The sequence below is a fragment of the Eublepharis macularius genome, chromosome 8, assembly GCF_028583425.1.
Source record: "Eublepharis macularius isolate TG4126 chromosome 8, MPM_Emac_v1.0, whole genome shotgun sequence".
Taxonomy (NCBI): domain Eukaryota; kingdom Metazoa; phylum Chordata; class Lepidosauria; order Squamata; family Eublepharidae; genus Eublepharis; species Eublepharis macularius.
The window spans coordinates 37,335,852-37,354,084 of record NC_072797.1 but is presented as its reverse complement, the minus strand read 5'-3'; the positions used below and the strand labels follow the sequence as shown (position 1 = coordinate 37,354,084).

Below are 18,233 nucleotides of genomic sequence, written 5' to 3'. Positions count from 1 at the left end.
ATCCTTTGCCAGAAAGTGTGTCATTTTGCTATTTTTGTACTTTGGCAGGATTATTATTGTTATTAACTATGTGTAAGGGTCATATTTGGCTCAAACGTCTGACAGAATCAGACAACCTACTGGCCTGGATCCAAAGAACCAAATTGACCTGCATTCTAGAGCCTTCTGCACCACCTGCCCTCCTGATCTACTATAAAAGCTGCTCATCAGTAGAACCTTAGGAGCACTACCCTTAGGATAGTGACTTCTGCTTCTACAAGGGCACCTTTGGGTCCAACTCAATTTGCCTTGGATCCAAAGAACAGTGATTAGAAAGAAATGGCAGTGAGCATTTGGCAAATGCTTGTGCAGGAACTCATGCAGCATTATAAAAGGTAGTTTCTATAGGAGTTTTAATGCTTCTATATGTGCAAGTGGCTGTACAAGGTCTTGGACAAGTGGAAAAACTACTCTGGATTAGTTTCATTTTCCTTGTGCAATGCTCTAGAGCACCATCTTAAAAAAACCCTTTCAAAATTAGTGTGGTAGTTTTTATTTCCGGAGCCAGCACAGTACAGGGTATTAAACTAGGATCTGGGAGATCCAAGTTCAAATTCCCATCATGACATGAAGCTCAATGCATGATCTTAAGCCAATCACTCTCTCTCAGGCTAAACTACTTCACAGGATTGTTGTGTGGAGAAGGGGAGAATGATGTACATTGCACTGAATTCTGTGGAAGAAGAGCAGAATAAAAATAAATCAATAAAATACAAGAAACCTTTTGTACACAGCAAAACATCTTTGATCTAACCCGCTACATACTTTGTACAACACAGTGAACCTCTGAATGGGGCATTACCACTGACAGAGAGGGAAGCAGTATTACAGGATGTGATGGAGATAGATGTTATTGTTTGGTCAATCTGATATTGCTGATTTACATTTTAAAAGTAGAAACCTTCATTTTGGAGGCTTAAAAAACTTATTTATTTATTTATTTATTTATTTATTTGTATTTCAATTTATATGCCACCCATCCCCAGGGGCTCTGGGTGGTGAACAGTTTAAAATCAATAAAAACAAGAAAACAACAATATTAAAATCAATATACAAACAATAATGAAATAAATTAACCAAGTGCAATGGTGGGGAGAACCTCCCCCCCCCGAAGGTGGGAGGTTGACATGGCACCGCCCCCTTCAACCACCGAACGCCTGGCGGAACAGCTCTGTTTTACAGGCCCGGCGGAATGATAATATGTCCCACTGGGCCCGGGTCTCCATTGACAGAGCATTCCACCAGGCTGGGGCCAGGACTGAAAAGGCCCTGGTTGAAGCGAGGCGGGCATCCTTAGGGCTGGGGACCACCAGTAAACATTTATCCGCTGATCAAAGCAGTCTCCGGGGAACGTACAGGGAGAGGCAGTCCCAAAGATATGCTGGTCCCAACCCGCTCAGGGCTTTAAAGGTAAGAACCAATACCTTGAACCTGATTCGGAATTCAACTGGAAGCCAGTGCAGCTGGCACAGGACAGGTGTGATAAGTGACTGATAAGATATACCAGTCAGGACTCGCGCCACCGCATTCTGGACCAGTTGTAGTTAGTCCTAATGGTTATACTATTCTTTGAGTCTAGCATTTCCCTCTTCCAACTTCAACACAAAGTTAATTGCTACTCACATTTACATGACCTGAACTGCTCTAGGAGAAGACTAACTCTATATTGTTTCTTCAGCTATTAATTTGAATTAGTATGCAAGATTGAAACCTTATGCTAGAATAGATCCAGAGGAGTTAGCCGTGTTAGTCTGTAGTAGCAAAATCAAAAAGAGTCCAGTAGCACCTTTAAAACTAACCAATTTTATTGTAGCATAAGCTTTCGAGAATCACAGTTCTCTTCGTCAGATGCATGGAGGGCAAAAAGGAACTGGTCAGATATAGAGGAGGAGAGGGGAGGGTGGAGTAGATGCAAACAGCTCCTTCTGATATGGAGATGCAAACAGCTCCTTCTGATATGGAGATCAGTTTGCTTCTGTTGAGGAAATCAGTTACCTCTGATAATGAGATAACCATTCATAGTCCCTATTCAGTCCCAGCTTGACAGAGGCAAATTTACATATCTACTCCACCCTCCCCTCTCCTCCTCTATATCTGACCAGTTTCTTTTCGCCCTCCATGCATCTGACGAAGAGAACTGTGATTCTCGAAAGCTTATGCTACAATAAAATTGGTTAGTCTTAAAGGTGCTACTGGACTCTTTTTGATTATGCTAGAATATGCTTTCATGTTTACTTTTTTCACCATTTCTCCTGCTTTGTAGTAGTCTCAGTAACTGGTAATGTATTCATTGGCCTCAAACAACAAGAAGTTAAATTTCAGCCTTTCCCCCCTTGAAACTTGTAGGTTTGAAAAGAAGAAAGACTGGAAAGAATTCTCCCTCTCTTCTTTATAGATTTTAACTGAAACCTACATAAGAGACATAGGGGATGAGTCAGCTAGAGTTACAGCACAGCGTGGAGAGCCCAAAAGTCATGTGGCTGACTGCCATTTGTGGACGTTTGATATTAAACATTGAACTTTTGAAACAAAGTTTGAAAGGTGCACTGGGACCCTTATTCACTTACTGCCTTTTTAGTCCATCTTTGCTCTAAGAGATTCAATACATGACTCTCCCCTCTTCCATTGTATCCTCACAACTGGCTGCTAAGTCACCTAGTGAGTTTCATAGGGAACAGGAATTTGAATCTGGGACTCCCTGAGCATAGTCTAACACACTATTACACCACACTGGTTGTATTTCCATTTTAATCACAGTGTAGAACTTGTACTTTGTTTCATGCAACTTTTGTTACTTTCTATAATAGAAGGTGTTTAGCATGCATCTAAATTTTACAGAAAAGCAAATCAAGATTTCTTAAGTTTAGGGTTTTTAATGAGCTTTGAGCTGCAGTCATTTTTTAAAAGATATTATTGTAATAGAGTTTTATTGTACCATGTACAGTTTTAACTTGAAATTGTGACTCACCAGGGAAACGAAGGGTAAAAATGTTTTAATAAATAAACAAAAATGTTTTCTTACAGAAAGATATCCTCCTCAGATAAAAATGGAGAAAACAGAAACCTGGTTGGGGTGAACAAGGATATCCTGGACCTTGAAGCAGCTCTTACCTACAGCTTCTGACATGTCTAAAAGCAAGTAACCCTTTGCTGGTGGCGATTTGCTGAGAAACAACATTTGATAACAGAAAAAAATTGCTGAGTGTGTTTGAACATACAAAAGTACTGTCAGACTCTTCCCCAACAGGGACAGAATCAGCAAGCTCTAAGCTCCCAAGAGATATGCATCTCAGGATACAGAGAGGAGAGGGGTTCTGTTACACCCTAATCCCTCTCTCTCAAGCCCGACTACTCTCCACTGACATCTTAAAAATAGTCTAGCCCTTCCTGCCTACCCCTTCTCTGGGCTGATTTTGTAAGTGGAATACCCTCTTACAGGGCATATTTCACAACATAAAGAACATTTTATATTAATGTCTTGCAGAAAATGAGGATCAGGCAACTCTTCTTGAATTCTAACAAAGCAATCCTAACCAGAATTATATCTATTGAAATCAGTGGGCTTAGAAGGCATAATTATGTTTAGGATTGCAGTGTCAGAATCTATTACTAGTTAATGTTTAAAGGTTTCTGGGAGTCCTTGAAAACAGTTATTCAAGTTTGTCAGGTAGATATGTAATTATGTATTTTCAAATGATACCATTAAGATCATCAAATACTCTGAACCATCTTTTAAAAATTATAGCTAATTTGAACTAAGAAGTCCCAAATTTATCCTGAAGCAGGATAGAATCTCAAGCAATACAGTTAATTCCTTCAATAATGTTATCAGCAGATATACTTTGTAATGTACACTGAGTAATTGAAAATAGAAAAGAGTCCAGTAGCACCTTTAAGACTACCAACTTTAATGTAGCATAAGCTTTCGAGAAAAACAGGTTGCCTTCCCATAACGTTTGTCTAGGTCTTCGTGCAGGCACACATTGGGACTGCACAGCCTCAGGCCAGCCACCGGAAAGGATTTTTCAAGCTCTCAAACAGTACAGGGCGCTCTCGCACCACAACATGCATGCGCAACAGTTCCCACCGTGTGCCGTGTTGCTGGGTGGAGCGATCCCTCTTCCCTCAGTTCCTCCAAAGGCGCCACGAGCCAGCATCGTGCTTTGACTCACAGCGGGGTAGGAGGGAGGGAATGTGTGCCTGCACGAAGACCTAGACGAACAACAGTTACGGTAAGGCAACCTGTTTTTCGTCTACAGTCTTCGATGCAGTCCCACATTGGGAGTATAGCAAGCTACTCACCAATGGAGGAGGGTGTGAGTCCATCAGGAAAACAGTGAATGCAGGACTGCCGTTCCCACAGCTGTGTCCTTCCTGGCATTCACATCTACTGAGTAGTGACGGATAAATGTGTCTGTGGATGACCATGTAGCTGCCTGGCAAATATCCCGAAGAGGGGTTCCCTGCAAGAAGGCTGCCGAAGAGGACGGTGCCCTGGAAGAGTGCGCCCGGATGGATACCCAACATGTAACTTTGGATGAGGCATAGCATCGCTGGATGGCACTTACAATCCACCTGGAAAGAGACTGGTTAGAGGCCCTGCAACCTTTACGGGGACCTGAGTAACAGATGAACAATGCCTTAGATTTCTGGAAGGGCCTTGTTCTATCAATGTAATATAATAAAGCCCTTTTTACATCCAACTTGTGTAGTGTGCATTCTGACTCACTAGTAGGTTCTGGAAAAAATACTGGAAGGGTGACCTTCTGTTGTAGATGGAACCTGGAAACCACTTTAGGGAGAAATTCCATACTTGGGTAGAGGAGAACCTTTTCCGCAAAGAATTGTAAAAAGGGGGGATCTATACAGAGTGCAGTGAGTTCCCCCACTGTCCTTAGAGATGTGACCGCAACCAGAAGGACTACCTTCCAAGAAAGAAGATTGAGCTCACAAGTGGCCAACGGTTCAAAGGGGGTCAGCATGAGCTGACTTAACACCAATGAAAGGCTCCACTGAGGTAGGGGTGGAGTCCTAGGAGGGAAGGTGTTCTTAACTCCCTTTAAAAATTGTTTGGAGGCCTGTTGAGAAAAAAGTGTCTTACCATCTACTGGTTCATGAAACGCAGAAATGGCCGCAAGGTGCACCTTAATAGAAGAGGCCGATAGGCCATGCTTCAAGAGGGATAACAGGTAATCAAAAACCAGTGCAATAGAGCAAGAGAATGGGGAGAACCCTTTGCCTGATAGCCATGTAGAAAACCTTGACCATTTATAAGAATAAGCCATTCGTGTGGATGGCTTGCGGGCATTTAATATAATGTCCAATACTTCCTGAGAGAAGGGACAGTCTGAGGAAATAGGAGCCAAGCCATAAGTTTTAGATTGTTTAAGTCGTGGTGGAAAACCCCCTCCCTGTGGAGGAGGTCCGGTGCTTTTGGGAGGTAGATATGGACACCCTTGGACATTTTCCAAAGAGTTGGGAACCAATCCCTGCGTGGCCACAGCGGGGCAACTAGAATGCAATGCGTTCTGAAATGTTTGATTCGTCCTAACACCCTGGTTATCAGGGGAAGTGGGGGAAAGGCGTAAAAAAGACCCTTGGGCCACTGAATTTGAAATGCATCCCCCAAGGACAGGGGACCCAATCCCCCCAGAGAGCAATAGGCTGTGGCCTTTGCATTGGTCGCTGTCTTCCACCACTGGAAAAGCTACTGAAGTGGGGGAGTTGTTGTATAGTGCCTGGAGCAGCTTGCTCTTGGGTTTAGGAGTCTCTGATGCAATGTCAAGGTCAAGGGCTCTGGCCATCCTCAGCATTTGTTCAGAGAACAGGTGAGCATCCTCCGTTGGAGAGGGTGAGGCAGTATCTCCCACTGTCTCCTCAGGGGAGGGATCTGAGACCAGTTCAAGAGTCACATCCGAACAGGAGTTTACCTTGTCTTCTCCCTCAGATTCAGCAAGTTGAGAGGACCGTGCATCAAAGCGATGAGATGAAACCAAAGTTGCAGCAGATGCCAGGTCTGGAACGGTCTGGATCGGAACCGGTAATCTAGGTGAAGATGGAACCGAAGGTATCGGAACCAATTGAAAGCCCGACGTCGATGGAACCGGGTGTAGTGGAACCAAAGGAAGCATTGGAGCCGATTGGATCCATGTCAAGAATTCTTGCCAGCTTGGGGCTTGCGCCTAGGAAGACGTTAAGGGCCATGACGCCGATGTGTTAGGCGTTTGGGTATAGGCACCCGACTGAAATGGTACCAACGGTTCTGAACATGGTGTATTATTAGGGACCACCGTCGGAGGAAATGGGTCTTGAACCGGTTCCGGTGAAAAATGTTGGAATTCTTCGGATGGGCTGAAGTCCTCTATCTCCCATTGTAACAAGGAAGTAGGTGGTGCAGACGGTGTACGAGGATCCTGTAGGGTATCCTCTTCCACGACAAGAGAGGGGGTAGAACTAACAGACTGGTGACGGTGGTGATGTTTGGTCTTCGACTTCAACTTCTTTACGGAGGGTTCTCCCAAGTGCCCTCCCTCGGAGGAGTGGCATTTCTTTGAACGGATCCCTGCTCCTTATTCTTAGGAGAGCGATGCATCCTTATTCTTAGGGAGAGCGATGCATCCGAAGCAGGTTCCAGCGGTCTTGATGGAACCGATACAGCATTCAAAGAAGGGCCAGGTGGAACCGGTGGTAGGTTCCGAGATGGTTCCGGAGTACTCACCCTCAACGTGGAGGGATTTGCGTCGGAACGTTGTTTGGGCTCTCTATCTGAATGTTTAGCAGATAGTTTAGCTGAGCCTGTAAGGGATTGTTCCCAAAGTGCTGCTTTCAAACGCGCAGCATGGTCATTTCTGGCCTTTGGGGTGAAGCTTTTACAATGTTGGCAGGCCTCGACATTGTGTACTTCTCCTAAACAGAGTAGACAGAGTTGATGCCCATCGGAGTGCGGCATTCTAGTGTTGCATTGTAGACACTTCTTAAAAATAGCTTTTTGAGACATGCTGTCGATAGAAGATACGGAGAGCAGAAGAAAAGAACCTTTCACAGCGGCGGCAAGAAAGGAATTGAGGGAAGAGGGATCGCTCTGCCCAGCAACACGGTACACGGCGGGAACTGTTGCACATGCGTGTTGTGGTGTGAGAGTGCCCTTTACTGTTTGAGAGCTTGAAAAATCCTTTCCAGTGGCTGGCCTGCGGCTGCGCAGTCCCAATGTGGGACTGCATCGAAGACCGTAGACGAATCACAGTTCTCTTCTTCAGATGCTTCAGGGGCATCTGAAGAAGAGAACTGTGATTCTCGAAAGCTTATGCTACAGTAAGGTTGGTTAGTCTTAAAGGTGCTACTGGATTCTTTTCTATTTTTGCTACTACAGACTAACACGGCTAACTCCTCTGGATCTATATGACTGAGTAATTGACAAACTCTATTGGGAAAATTACTCTGGGTGGGCTGGAGGGGTAATTTTACAACCAAACTTCACCAAATTTGGAGGAAACCAACTCCAGACTGTCCTCTAAATATTCCCCTTGTTTCATGAAAATATCTGGGAGCTATCATGTGTGTCTGTGTGTTATTTTTCATGAAATTTCCATCAAATTTCCAGAGGACCCACTCCTGACTGTCCTCTAATGACTCCTCCTGTTTCAGGAAAATTGGACATCGGGGATCAATTCCATGAGGCATACAGTAGGGCGGAGTACATAGGCATGTGGAAATCTCTGCAAGGCAGAAAATGGTTCTGAGTAGGTGCAAAGGCAGCCATTTTAACAGTCTAGGAAGTTGACTATGATTCATTTTGCCTCTGTGGATATACACTAATTTCTTATGAAAATGCTTGGCTTGTATTGAAACAACAGATCTTCAAGAGACAATATGCAAGGCAGACAGTAGAAATAATCCCATGAAAAGCTGTACAGTAGACAGAGAGAGGCCTCTGTGATCAAGAAGGCACAGTGGGCAAGAAAGCAAGCAGCTTTATGCTACCAGTGCAGACTTCTCAGTGATAAAGTCAAAGGGCCAGCAGTTGGTGGACAAAAACAGGGGACAAGTGGACCCTGTTCCATAACCAGCTTCTTCATCAGAATTATACATCTGTCAACATTCACTCTGGGTGGGCTAGAGGGATAATTTTACCAGATTAATCTACACACAGATAGAGGCTAGATTATCAGTCAAACTGTTATATTGTGCTGCAGAGGATGCCAAATTGGGGTCCTTGGCATAGTGCGATTACAAGTCAGTGTCTATTCATGGAGATTATGTGTATACTTTCTAACAATCACTTTAGTAGATGTGGTACAAATGCCAGGAAAACTCAACACTGAATAATGGAGGAAACAGCAGATATGTTTGCAAAGGTGGAGAAATTTTAAATATTGTTAAACTGGTTTTAGCATCAAATTTCATTTAGCATCAAATTTCAGGTGTAGGACTACATATGTGCTTCTCTTGGGTTGTGAGCGTGAAAGACCAAGTGCATGAACAGTAGCACCAGGAAACATAGCAGAAAGATCAGAGAAATTTGGATGAAAAAAGAGCCTCTAGGTTCAAAAATCCTTTGTTGATTGGCATTTGAGTTCTTTTAGCAGTTGATGATTTCTAAGGCCCAGCAAGTGTGTCTTCATGTGCCCCCAGCAGAAACTTTGGTGCAATCCATATAGAAAGCATCTCTGAGACTAACACCTTCCAGCATACTTACTGAGAATTAGACAAAAATCTAATGCCATATACCACAAGTGCAGGGAAGGAAGTATTTATTTATGCACTTCATTTATACCCCACCCTTCTCCCCAATGGACACCCCAGGTGGGTTACATAATTCTTCTCTCCTCCGTTTTGTCCTCACAACAAGCCTATATGCTGAGGGTGTGTGAGTGGCCCAAGGTCACGGAGCAAGCTTCTATAGCACAGTGGGGATTCAAACCTGTTCTCCCAGCTCCTAGTCTGACACTCTAACCAATACATCATGCTGGCTCTACAAAACAAATACAAGCATGTTTCCTAATCTGAAAGAGGTTGGGAAACCCCACTAGCAGGGGTCTCCTACCTTCTCTTCAGCAGAAAAACTGCAGTGTGCAAATGTATGCATATGCATACTTTTGAATGAAGCACTGCTGCTTAAGCTGACATGCAGTGGGTCATTTGCAATCTTCTTAATTTGCAAAGTTAGCACAGTTAAGGGCTCTAGCATCTTCCCGTATGTGGAACAAGTAACTTTGAAGAATAACTCTGCTGTTTATCAAATGATGGTTAGTGTAGATGAAAACCTGTTAAATGGCGTTTCATTGAATGACAGCCTTGTAAAAGCGTTCCCTGTATCAGCAGAACAAAACAAAACAGAAGATGCTCCTGTCATAATGAATCTTCAAACTGCTCGGCTGAAGGTATTTCTCACCGAGAAACAAAAATGGGCAAACAAAAGGCCCAGAACAACCCAAACAAATAACTATTTCTAGCCTTCTGACAAAAATGAATGGGCAAGCCATGCATTCTAACCTGTGCCAAGTCTCTCCAAGGGGTTTTGTCTTAGAAGCAGCGCAATCAAATCCTGGGCATCTGGAGGTGGAGCTTCATCCTTTTCTGGCCAATTGATCTCATCTAGGACAGAGGAACCCAATTTGTGAACGTGTTTTAAATATATTTTAATGATATTACACACATTTCTCAGATTTTCCATCTAAGCACCGACCAGAGATACTTACCTTTAGCCAACTACTTAGCTTTAACTAACTACTACTTCTACTACTAATAAAGCACATTTATCGTTCAAAGCAATTCAAAACACTCCGTGCACATTAGCAGGTTGTAATCATTACAACAACCTAAAATAGATTATCATCATCAGTCCCTTACTGTTGTTTCGGGGTTATGAGGGACTTTCTTGTGTTAGGCCACCTTGCAACTTTGTGGCAGAAATATGAACTGGGACTAGAGGTGTGCACAGGGAAAAGATTTGTGTTTCCCACTTCAGGTTTACTTGAAGCAGGAAAACAATCCGGAATATCCCTAAACCCTAAGCGGCAAGACACTTTGGGATTAGGGCATTTCAGCCGCTTTGGTACGCTCCATAAAAATTTGGAGCATACAGAAGATCACAGCAGGAGCTCTCAGCTTTTTACCCTGATGGGAGGGTGGAAGAGGCAGGGCTTTTCAGCACTCCTCTGAGCTTTAAAAGTATCCAGGCTGGCTATTTCATCCAATGGGAGGGAGGCAGAGGAGGCTCCCTCCCATTGGGTGAAATAGCCAGCTTGGAGTTTTTCAAAACTCAGAGCTGGGCTTTTCAGCACTGCTCTGAGCTTTGAAAGTATCCAGGCTGGCTATTTCATCCAATGGGAGGGAGGCAGAGGTAGCTCCCTCTTCCTCCATCCCCTTGGGTGAAAAAGCCAAGGGCATTTCCCTCCCCACTTGGATCAGCTGTTTGGCGGGGATTTCTCCACCAAACAGCCGATCCGGGGTTTAAATGCCCCTTTCCCTGCTGCTTTGCAGGGGCAAGGAAAGGGACATTTTAAACGCTTGACCTGAAGCTTCCCAAAGCATAACCAATTGCTTCGGGAAGCTTTGATTTGGGATTTCCGAATCGAGCCCAGCATGCTGGGCCCGATTAGGAAATCCCGAATCTTTGCAAATTGGGTCTGATTCAGGTATTTTACCAGAATTGGAAACCCGAATTGCACACCTCTGACTTGTACCTCCCAAATCCCACTGACCTGGATACCAGGTCAAATCCCCGACCTCCTCAAGCAGGCCATTCCCAAATCCCCCTAACCACCTCAAGCAGGCCATTCCATTGGGTAGGGGCCACCACAGAGAAAGCCCATGTATGGGCTGCTGTTGATTTTGCCCATGTGCAGGCTGGCACCTGCAAGAGACCCTGTTTGGATGAGCGAAGCTGCCATGGAGGGACATAGGGAGGGAAGCAGTCCCGTAGGTATGCCAGGCCAAGGCTGTGAAGAGCTTTGTATGTAAAAACCAATACCTTGAATTGAGCACAGTAACTGATAAAGATCTGGCCACTGTCATGCATGCCCTGGTTACATCTAGATTAGTTCAATGTGCTGTACGTTGGCTCTCCTTGGAAAGTATTCAGAAACCTCAACAGGTATATAATGCTGCCAGTAGGATGTTGATAGGACTGGGTTGAAGGGACAGTATCACATCTTTAAAGCCATATATGGCTTTAAAGATCAGATTGGGAGCCAGTGTAGATAACCCATCTACACTGGCTCCCAAACTGATCTTTAAAGCCATATATGGTTTGGGACCAACATATCTGAAAGACTACCTCTTCCCTTAAGAACCTACCCAACCTCTATGGTCATCTTTGGAGGCCCTGCTTTGGGTACCCTGCTAAAGGTGCCTCCACCTTCTGAGATTAGGCAGGTGGCAACCTGGAAGAGGGCTTTCTTGGTCATGGCACCAAAACTCTGGAACTCTTTCCCTGGGGGAGACTTGTCTGTTCTGTTGCCATCTTCTGACAGCAGCTAAAGCCTTTTTTGTTTGTTTAATTTGGTGTTCCCTCAGGGCCAAACTAGATGTTGCAACAGCTGCGGGTTCAAGCCATGGCCACTACCACCATTTTAGGGAAGAATTTGTCCAATTAAAAATGCTGTGAGGGCCCCTTATGTCTTTTCAAATACCAGTGAGCCTTCCTTCCTGTCCAATGTTTTAATTCTTGTTCTTATGTTTTTCTATGTATTGTAGCTGTAGTTTTAATGGGGGCAGAAAAGTGGGGTATACATTTTGTAAAATAAAATAATGAAATATCTAATGATGCAAGTTGCAAACTGCTGTACATTTTACCAGGGACATCAACACAACCATGATGGAGTACAAGGAGAAAGGGTAACAGATTTTTTTCTGTATAGATCCAGAGGAGTTAGCTGTGTTAGTCTGTAGTAGCAAAATAATAAAGAATCCAGCAGCACCTTTAAGACTAACCAACTTTATTGTAGCAAAAGGCTTTTGAGAGCCACAGCTCTCTTCATCAGATGCATCTTCGTCATGCATCTGACGAACAAAGCTGTGGCTCTTGAAAGCTTATGCTACAATAAAGTTGGTTAGTCTTAAAGTGCTACTGGACTCTACTATTTTTCTATATAGAGCCTCCCTTTCTGCAAAAGTTAAGATAACTTAATTCTCATCCAATGCAGAAGCCTCTATACTATACATATATCCAAATTATGTGGGGCAACCTATATTATGAAGATTCAATATATACTAAGAACACAAGTTATTTATATGATTGCTCACCTACAGCTTCTGCTACACTTTTAAGTTTAATTTGAAAAAATTAGCTATGAATATACATTGCTGGTGTAAGGGATGAAAAATAAAGCCAGCATTTGCTATCTATGTTAATTAAACATTTGATTTCCCCTTGCCAAACCAGTGTTGTTTTGCAGCACAGCAGAAAAAAGCGTATCATATATCTATAAACTGCTAATATATAGTATAAAAAGGTTATTTACATTGCAGCAACCTACAAAGCTTCTTCATTAGCATTTGCAAACATGATCTAATGCCATACATCCTCACACAGAGAGCTGTAGTCTTTTCTTCCTTCACTGAAGGACCTTTCCACCATATTTTAGTAAAATGAATTGAGAAACAACCAGCAACAGAGATGTCATTCTGGCACAGTGGCCACCTACATCTATACATCTGGAAAATTTATGGAAACAGGAGGTAGGATAGCAATAGATGCTGTTTAATTATCATTTAGTTTTGCCACAAGCTGCATAACAATACTTAGGGTCGGCCTGTAGGTTAAGATCTAAAAGGTTATTGAATTTTAAATGAAAGACGAACAGCTGTTACAGAAATAACATTATACTGTAACAACCACTAGTGAAATCATTAACAATCTGTGAACTGCATTTGAATCCACACACCCCCCTCGCATTATTTATTATTTGGGACACATTTGTTTTATGGTTTTATTACATTTCGGTTAACTTACTGCATTGTGCCATTAGGCATTTATCCATTTATGCATATTTAGTACATGTGAACTTTTCTGATCTTTTTAAAAAAATAAAGGCCAAAAGGACTGTGATACCACACCCAAATCCAAAATTAAATCACCTATCTACTTTGTGTACTACTCTCCTTTATAAAGGTATTTAATCATTTCTCTTTTTCCGCATGCTTTTTCCTGTAAAGATAGCGAGAGCTTTTCAAAAAAAAAATTCATTTTGTCTTGTTGCAGCACTAACATAACCTCTTCCTAGTCTCTTCCTTATATTTGATGTCTTAAATTATAAATTCCAGGAAGGAAATTATTGCATATATGATTTTTATGAAGTATTTAGCACATGTAAAGTCAATTCTTGAATTCAGTCCTGCTCTAGTTCACAAGTTCAGATTCCAGCTTTATAAATTTTGCTGGCTGTCATGAGCAATTATATTTTTTTTATTTGTGCCAAATGACCTGAAAAAGAAATACGAAGTTGATTGATTGTTACATGGAAGAGACAGAATTACCAATTTCCCCTCAAGAGTTTTATTTAAAGACATGGTAGCAACAAAGGCCTGACTGAACAACATTAAAGCTGGCCAGATGGCTTATCTTGGGAAAGATTGGTTTTAGGATCTGAGGAAGAAATGCCTAGTGACATTTACCACTGATTACTTGTCCAAATAGTTCCTCTGGTGTATCCCCGAAAAATGGCACACATCCTACAAGAAATTCATATAGGATAATTCCCATGGACCACCAGTCAACTGGCTTGCCATATCCTTGTCTCAGAATCACTTCAGGAGCTATATATTCTGGTGTGCCACAGACCTATAAACGAGATAAGGGGGAGAAAGACAATTTAGTGCATTACGTTGTCAGTTGATTCCTATCTATGTTTCTAATGTTTCTAAGGATCCATGATGAAAAATGTCTAATTTCCTTTGCTTTTACATATTGTGGACAGTGTATATATTCTAAAGGAAGCTCTCAACTGAATTTACACAAAACTAAAAAAATTACAGTGTCTTTCATTTAGGTTGCTTACTATTATGAAGTCATAGTAAATTACATATATTTACATTAACAAAATCAAGTCATTCTTATTTTTACAAGAAAACTCAATGGTTTTTACCTTAAGTAACTCTTATGGGGAACAGATTGTGGGCAAATGGTAATGAGCCATGCTTGAAGGGAAATGGGCCATAGCTAGGATTTTTAGCACCCTTGATTGTACAATGCATCATGAGTTCCACAAGTACTCTGCTGAGACTCCTGAATTCTTTATAAAAACAACTTTCCATTTGTCTCTCTCACAATCTTACTTGCACACAATTAGATCGTTCATCTTACTAATAGACCATAATGTGGGGGTGGGGGAGGTCTGAAACAATCTGCAGTGCACTAGTAAAGGTAACTTTTATATAGATTTGTGAAACCAGTATAGAAATAAAAAAGCAACTACTGTGTTTTTACCTTTACTACTGTGTTTTGCCTTTAAACTGTCACTTCTTACTAAATTGTTAATAAGAATTAATAAATGCAAATACAGATGGGGTGGAAAATGGGAAACAATCTCTTACCTGTTTATCCAGAAATTCTCTAGCATCCTTCTCAATATGACCTTCATAAAGATTGGTGGTCATACTCATGAGGCCAACTTTAGATAGCCCAAAATCTGTTAACTTTATATGTCCCATGGATGTCACTAATAAACTGTAAATGACAATGACAGTAAAATACTATAGTCACCCTCACAATAATCTCAAGATAATGTCATTGCTGCGCTGAATTTTAAACCTGCATTTCAAACACATCTTGCCTGCATCAAAGAACAAACTTAACAAACGGTTTATGACAATTACGTTACGTGTCGTCTCATATGCCTTTTCTATAATACTTGGATGTCTGCTAGAGAGTGCTAGAAAACCATACTACTACTACTACAATTATGTATTGTTTACAGAGTGTTTCCAAAGATTCATACCATAGAAACTGAATTGTGATTGTACCCATAACAAACCTCAGTTTTGGAGGCTGTTGAGATTTATGCAATATCCATCTTAGTCCCACAAGATCACTCACTCAATCAATCAATAAATGATTGATTGTTTCACTCAATAAGTAAATACTTAAGATGCAAAAAAATAGAACATTATTTCAAGATCTACAAAAAAAGTTAACAAAAAGAAATGGGATGTTTGGCTTCCTTCCATTTAGCACAGAGTAAGGATGCTTCAACACAGTTGGCAACATTTACAGAAGGATAATAACAAATCTGGGTTCTTAGGCACCTTTAAATATAAGAACTGAAATAGATAGAATGAACACACTACCATTTCTCTCAAGTACCAAACTGCACCTTCTGCATTTTGTTTGCCTTTCAAGACATTCTTAAAATGTTATGTTGTTTGCCTTTCAAGACATTCTTAAAATGTTATGTTTAAGGAAATAAAACATAACCAAAAATGAACAATCCAATATGCCCTATTATCATTGCACTGTTTTTAAAGAGAAATAGAACATTTAATTGCTCAGTACTGTTTTAACATGTGAATTAATGTCTATGATGAAAACAATAACTTCAGGCTGAAGCATTTAATGCTTTCTAATGTGCCTAGTTTTCTTGCAGTCACATGCTACATACATACTTATCTGGTTTCAAATCTCTGTGTACTATTCCATAATTGTGAAGATACTCCAAAGCCAGAACAGTCTCTGCAAAGTACATCCTGGCCATGTCTACAGGCAGAGGACCCATATTTTTCATTAAAGTAGCACAATCTCCACCTACAAAATAAAGTGCATTAATGCTGGTTATTTCTCCCTGAGATATCCAAAATACATGATAAGTTTCATTTTTGCACCTATAATTGTGGACAGCATGCCCATAAGGGTGTAAATATTGAAATGTGAATTCCCAGTATTGTTCCCAGTATTGATGGAGCATCATTTGTGCAGGTGTGAAAGGGGGGGGGCAGAGAATGACTCCAGGTGCCTCTCAAGTGGCTTCCTGCAGCCTGCCGTCATGGGCCATATGTATTGCTGGGAGGGTGTGTTCAGTGAACTTGAGGGCTGCAGATTTTTCAATCAGATCTGTGACTCATGTTGAAAAGAAGGCACAGCAGTACACTGGGCATTCAGAGCTCTCTTCCAAGAAAGACCTACCCTCTCACCCCATGTTTTCAGATTTTATTTCTGTTGTGGCTACCTATCCTTTGCTAAGTCCACAGGGGGTCTCTGGTTAACAGGGTCAGGAGGGAATTTTACCCAGGACTATGACTGGCTAATAGGCCCTGGGGTTTTCACTTTCCCCACAGCAATATACTGTGTATGTCTGATCTCATACTTAAGAAGAGCATAACAATCCCAATTGGCTGCTTGTGTTTGGGCATTAGCCCAACATAGTACAGGTTATGCAACACCAATTCCCTGCAAGACCATAAAGAGGGGCCCTTTAAGAGGCTCTGTGGGGAGGCAGGAACACAGCAGCCAAACTCAGGGCTGATGCGGATTGGTAGGAATGGCAGTTTCTGTTGCTTCCAGCCCTAATACCAGTCCTCTTCCATTGATTACACCAACAGGTGGCTAAAGGAAGGTGCCAACAGCAGATGAGCTATAAACAACACCCACTGCCCCCACCCATGCTGCGCCAAGACCTGAGGGACCTGTAATCAATAAAACTGTGGTCTGATACTCCTCAGCACCGTGTATTTCTGTCATCTCTCCCCCCACCCATGGCCTGCCCCCTACTCCAGGCACAAATATTTTTATAAAAATGTTAGTATATAGTATTAATTCACTAATAATATATAATATATATTAAATAAATTCCTGTCATGTATTTTAGATGCATGCACATTTTAAAAAATCCATATACTCACTTACTTTACACAGGCCTTTTTATATAAATGTGGCCAAAAAGTAAAGTTACTTTGTTTTATCATAAATGTCTAGCAATAAAGGATGGCTATAATTTAAGAATTAAGCTATCTGGAGACGAAAGGAATCCTTTCTGTACGTCCCCAGTATACACTTGGGGAAGGTACAATTTCTAGTGTAAATACATGAAGTTTATTCATTTTTTTCAGTGTTACATTATTATGTGATAAATTCCAGATTGATTGTATCATAAGCTTTAGCAGAGTTTACTTCACCAGATGCATGAAGTGTGTCTTCAGTTGTCAGATATATAGGTATACATTGTTGAGTGAAAAAAAATGGTAAATACTGGAGTCAAATGACAATGGAATGCAAGAGATACAATCTGTGATATTTTTATGCATGGGTCAGTTTTATACAAGAAATAGAGTGACAGTTTATACCAGCATTAATAAATGAATTGTCATAATGTTTATCCTGCAAAGAACTGAGCTTCACACAAAAGTCCAACTGTTTCTCTAGTATTTCATTACCTTTTGACCCAATTGTTTATAATCTTTCTCTATGCCAATCCACCAACATCACAGGCTTTTTAAGATGTGGGCTCTAGTCCACAAAAGCTTATACCACAATAAATCTTTTAGTCTATGGTGCCACAAGACTCCTTCTTGTTTTTAGATTATCGAGTGTGTGCACGCAGATGCAAAACAAATACTGTACCTTCCACATACTCCATGACCATGCATAAATGGCGTCTAGTTTCAAAGGAACAATACATGCTGACTACAAATGGATTTTCTGCAAATGTCAGGATATCACGTTCAACAAAAGCCTGCTGAATCTGATTTCGAAGAATAAGATTCTGTTTGTTAATCTTTTTCATGGCAAATCTCTGTCTCGTTTCTTTATGCCGCACCAAATAAACAGCACTGAAAGAGTCCAAGTGAAAAGGCATCAGAATATAATTGTATTACTAATTGTCAATTTTTTAATGTTATTATTACATTTGAATAATAATTCCAGAACTTGTTTTCAGATCACCTCAGTTAACTAACAACTGATAAATCCTATTCAAAATGCATATTATATTTGGCAGTACTCCAGAAAGGTTCTATTACATGTCACAAAGTTATAGCCAATCCTGATGTCATTTATTCTGCGTGCCTGCATCTTATTTATGACTAAGAATCCATTGCTGATTTCTCAGGATGATATCATACATGAAGTACAAAGGAGAAAGGATAGGAATTTCATGAGCAGACAGACAGCTCCTCTTTACCAATTGTGAAAACATTACACCCACTGTCACTTATATGACCCATGAACAGAATTTATTGGCACTGGGGGAGATGAGCAGTGA

At 41.3% G+C, this 18,233-nt stretch overlaps 1 protein-coding gene across 2 annotated transcripts in view; it reads right to left on the bottom strand.

The window, feature by feature from the left end:
- The window catches only part of LOC129335200 (microtubule-associated serine/threonine-protein kinase 4-like), a 325,787-nt gene that overhangs the window by 20,608 nt on the left and 286,946 nt on the right, over nt 1-18,233 (bottom strand). For both annotated transcript variants that reach the window (XM_054987644.1, XM_054987642.1), the window contains 5 exons: nt 17,594-17,802; nt 15,643-15,781; nt 14,575-14,707; nt 13,657-13,822; nt 9,532-9,633 (listed from right to left, as the gene is read on the bottom strand). In XM_054987644.1, coding sequence (XP_054843619.1) covers nt 9,532-9,633; nt 13,657-13,822; nt 14,575-14,707; nt 15,643-15,781; nt 17,594-17,802 — 749 coding nt within the window. The remainder of the gene's footprint in view (nt 1-9,531; nt 9,634-13,656; nt 13,823-14,574; nt 14,708-15,642; nt 15,782-17,593; nt 17,803-18,233) is intronic.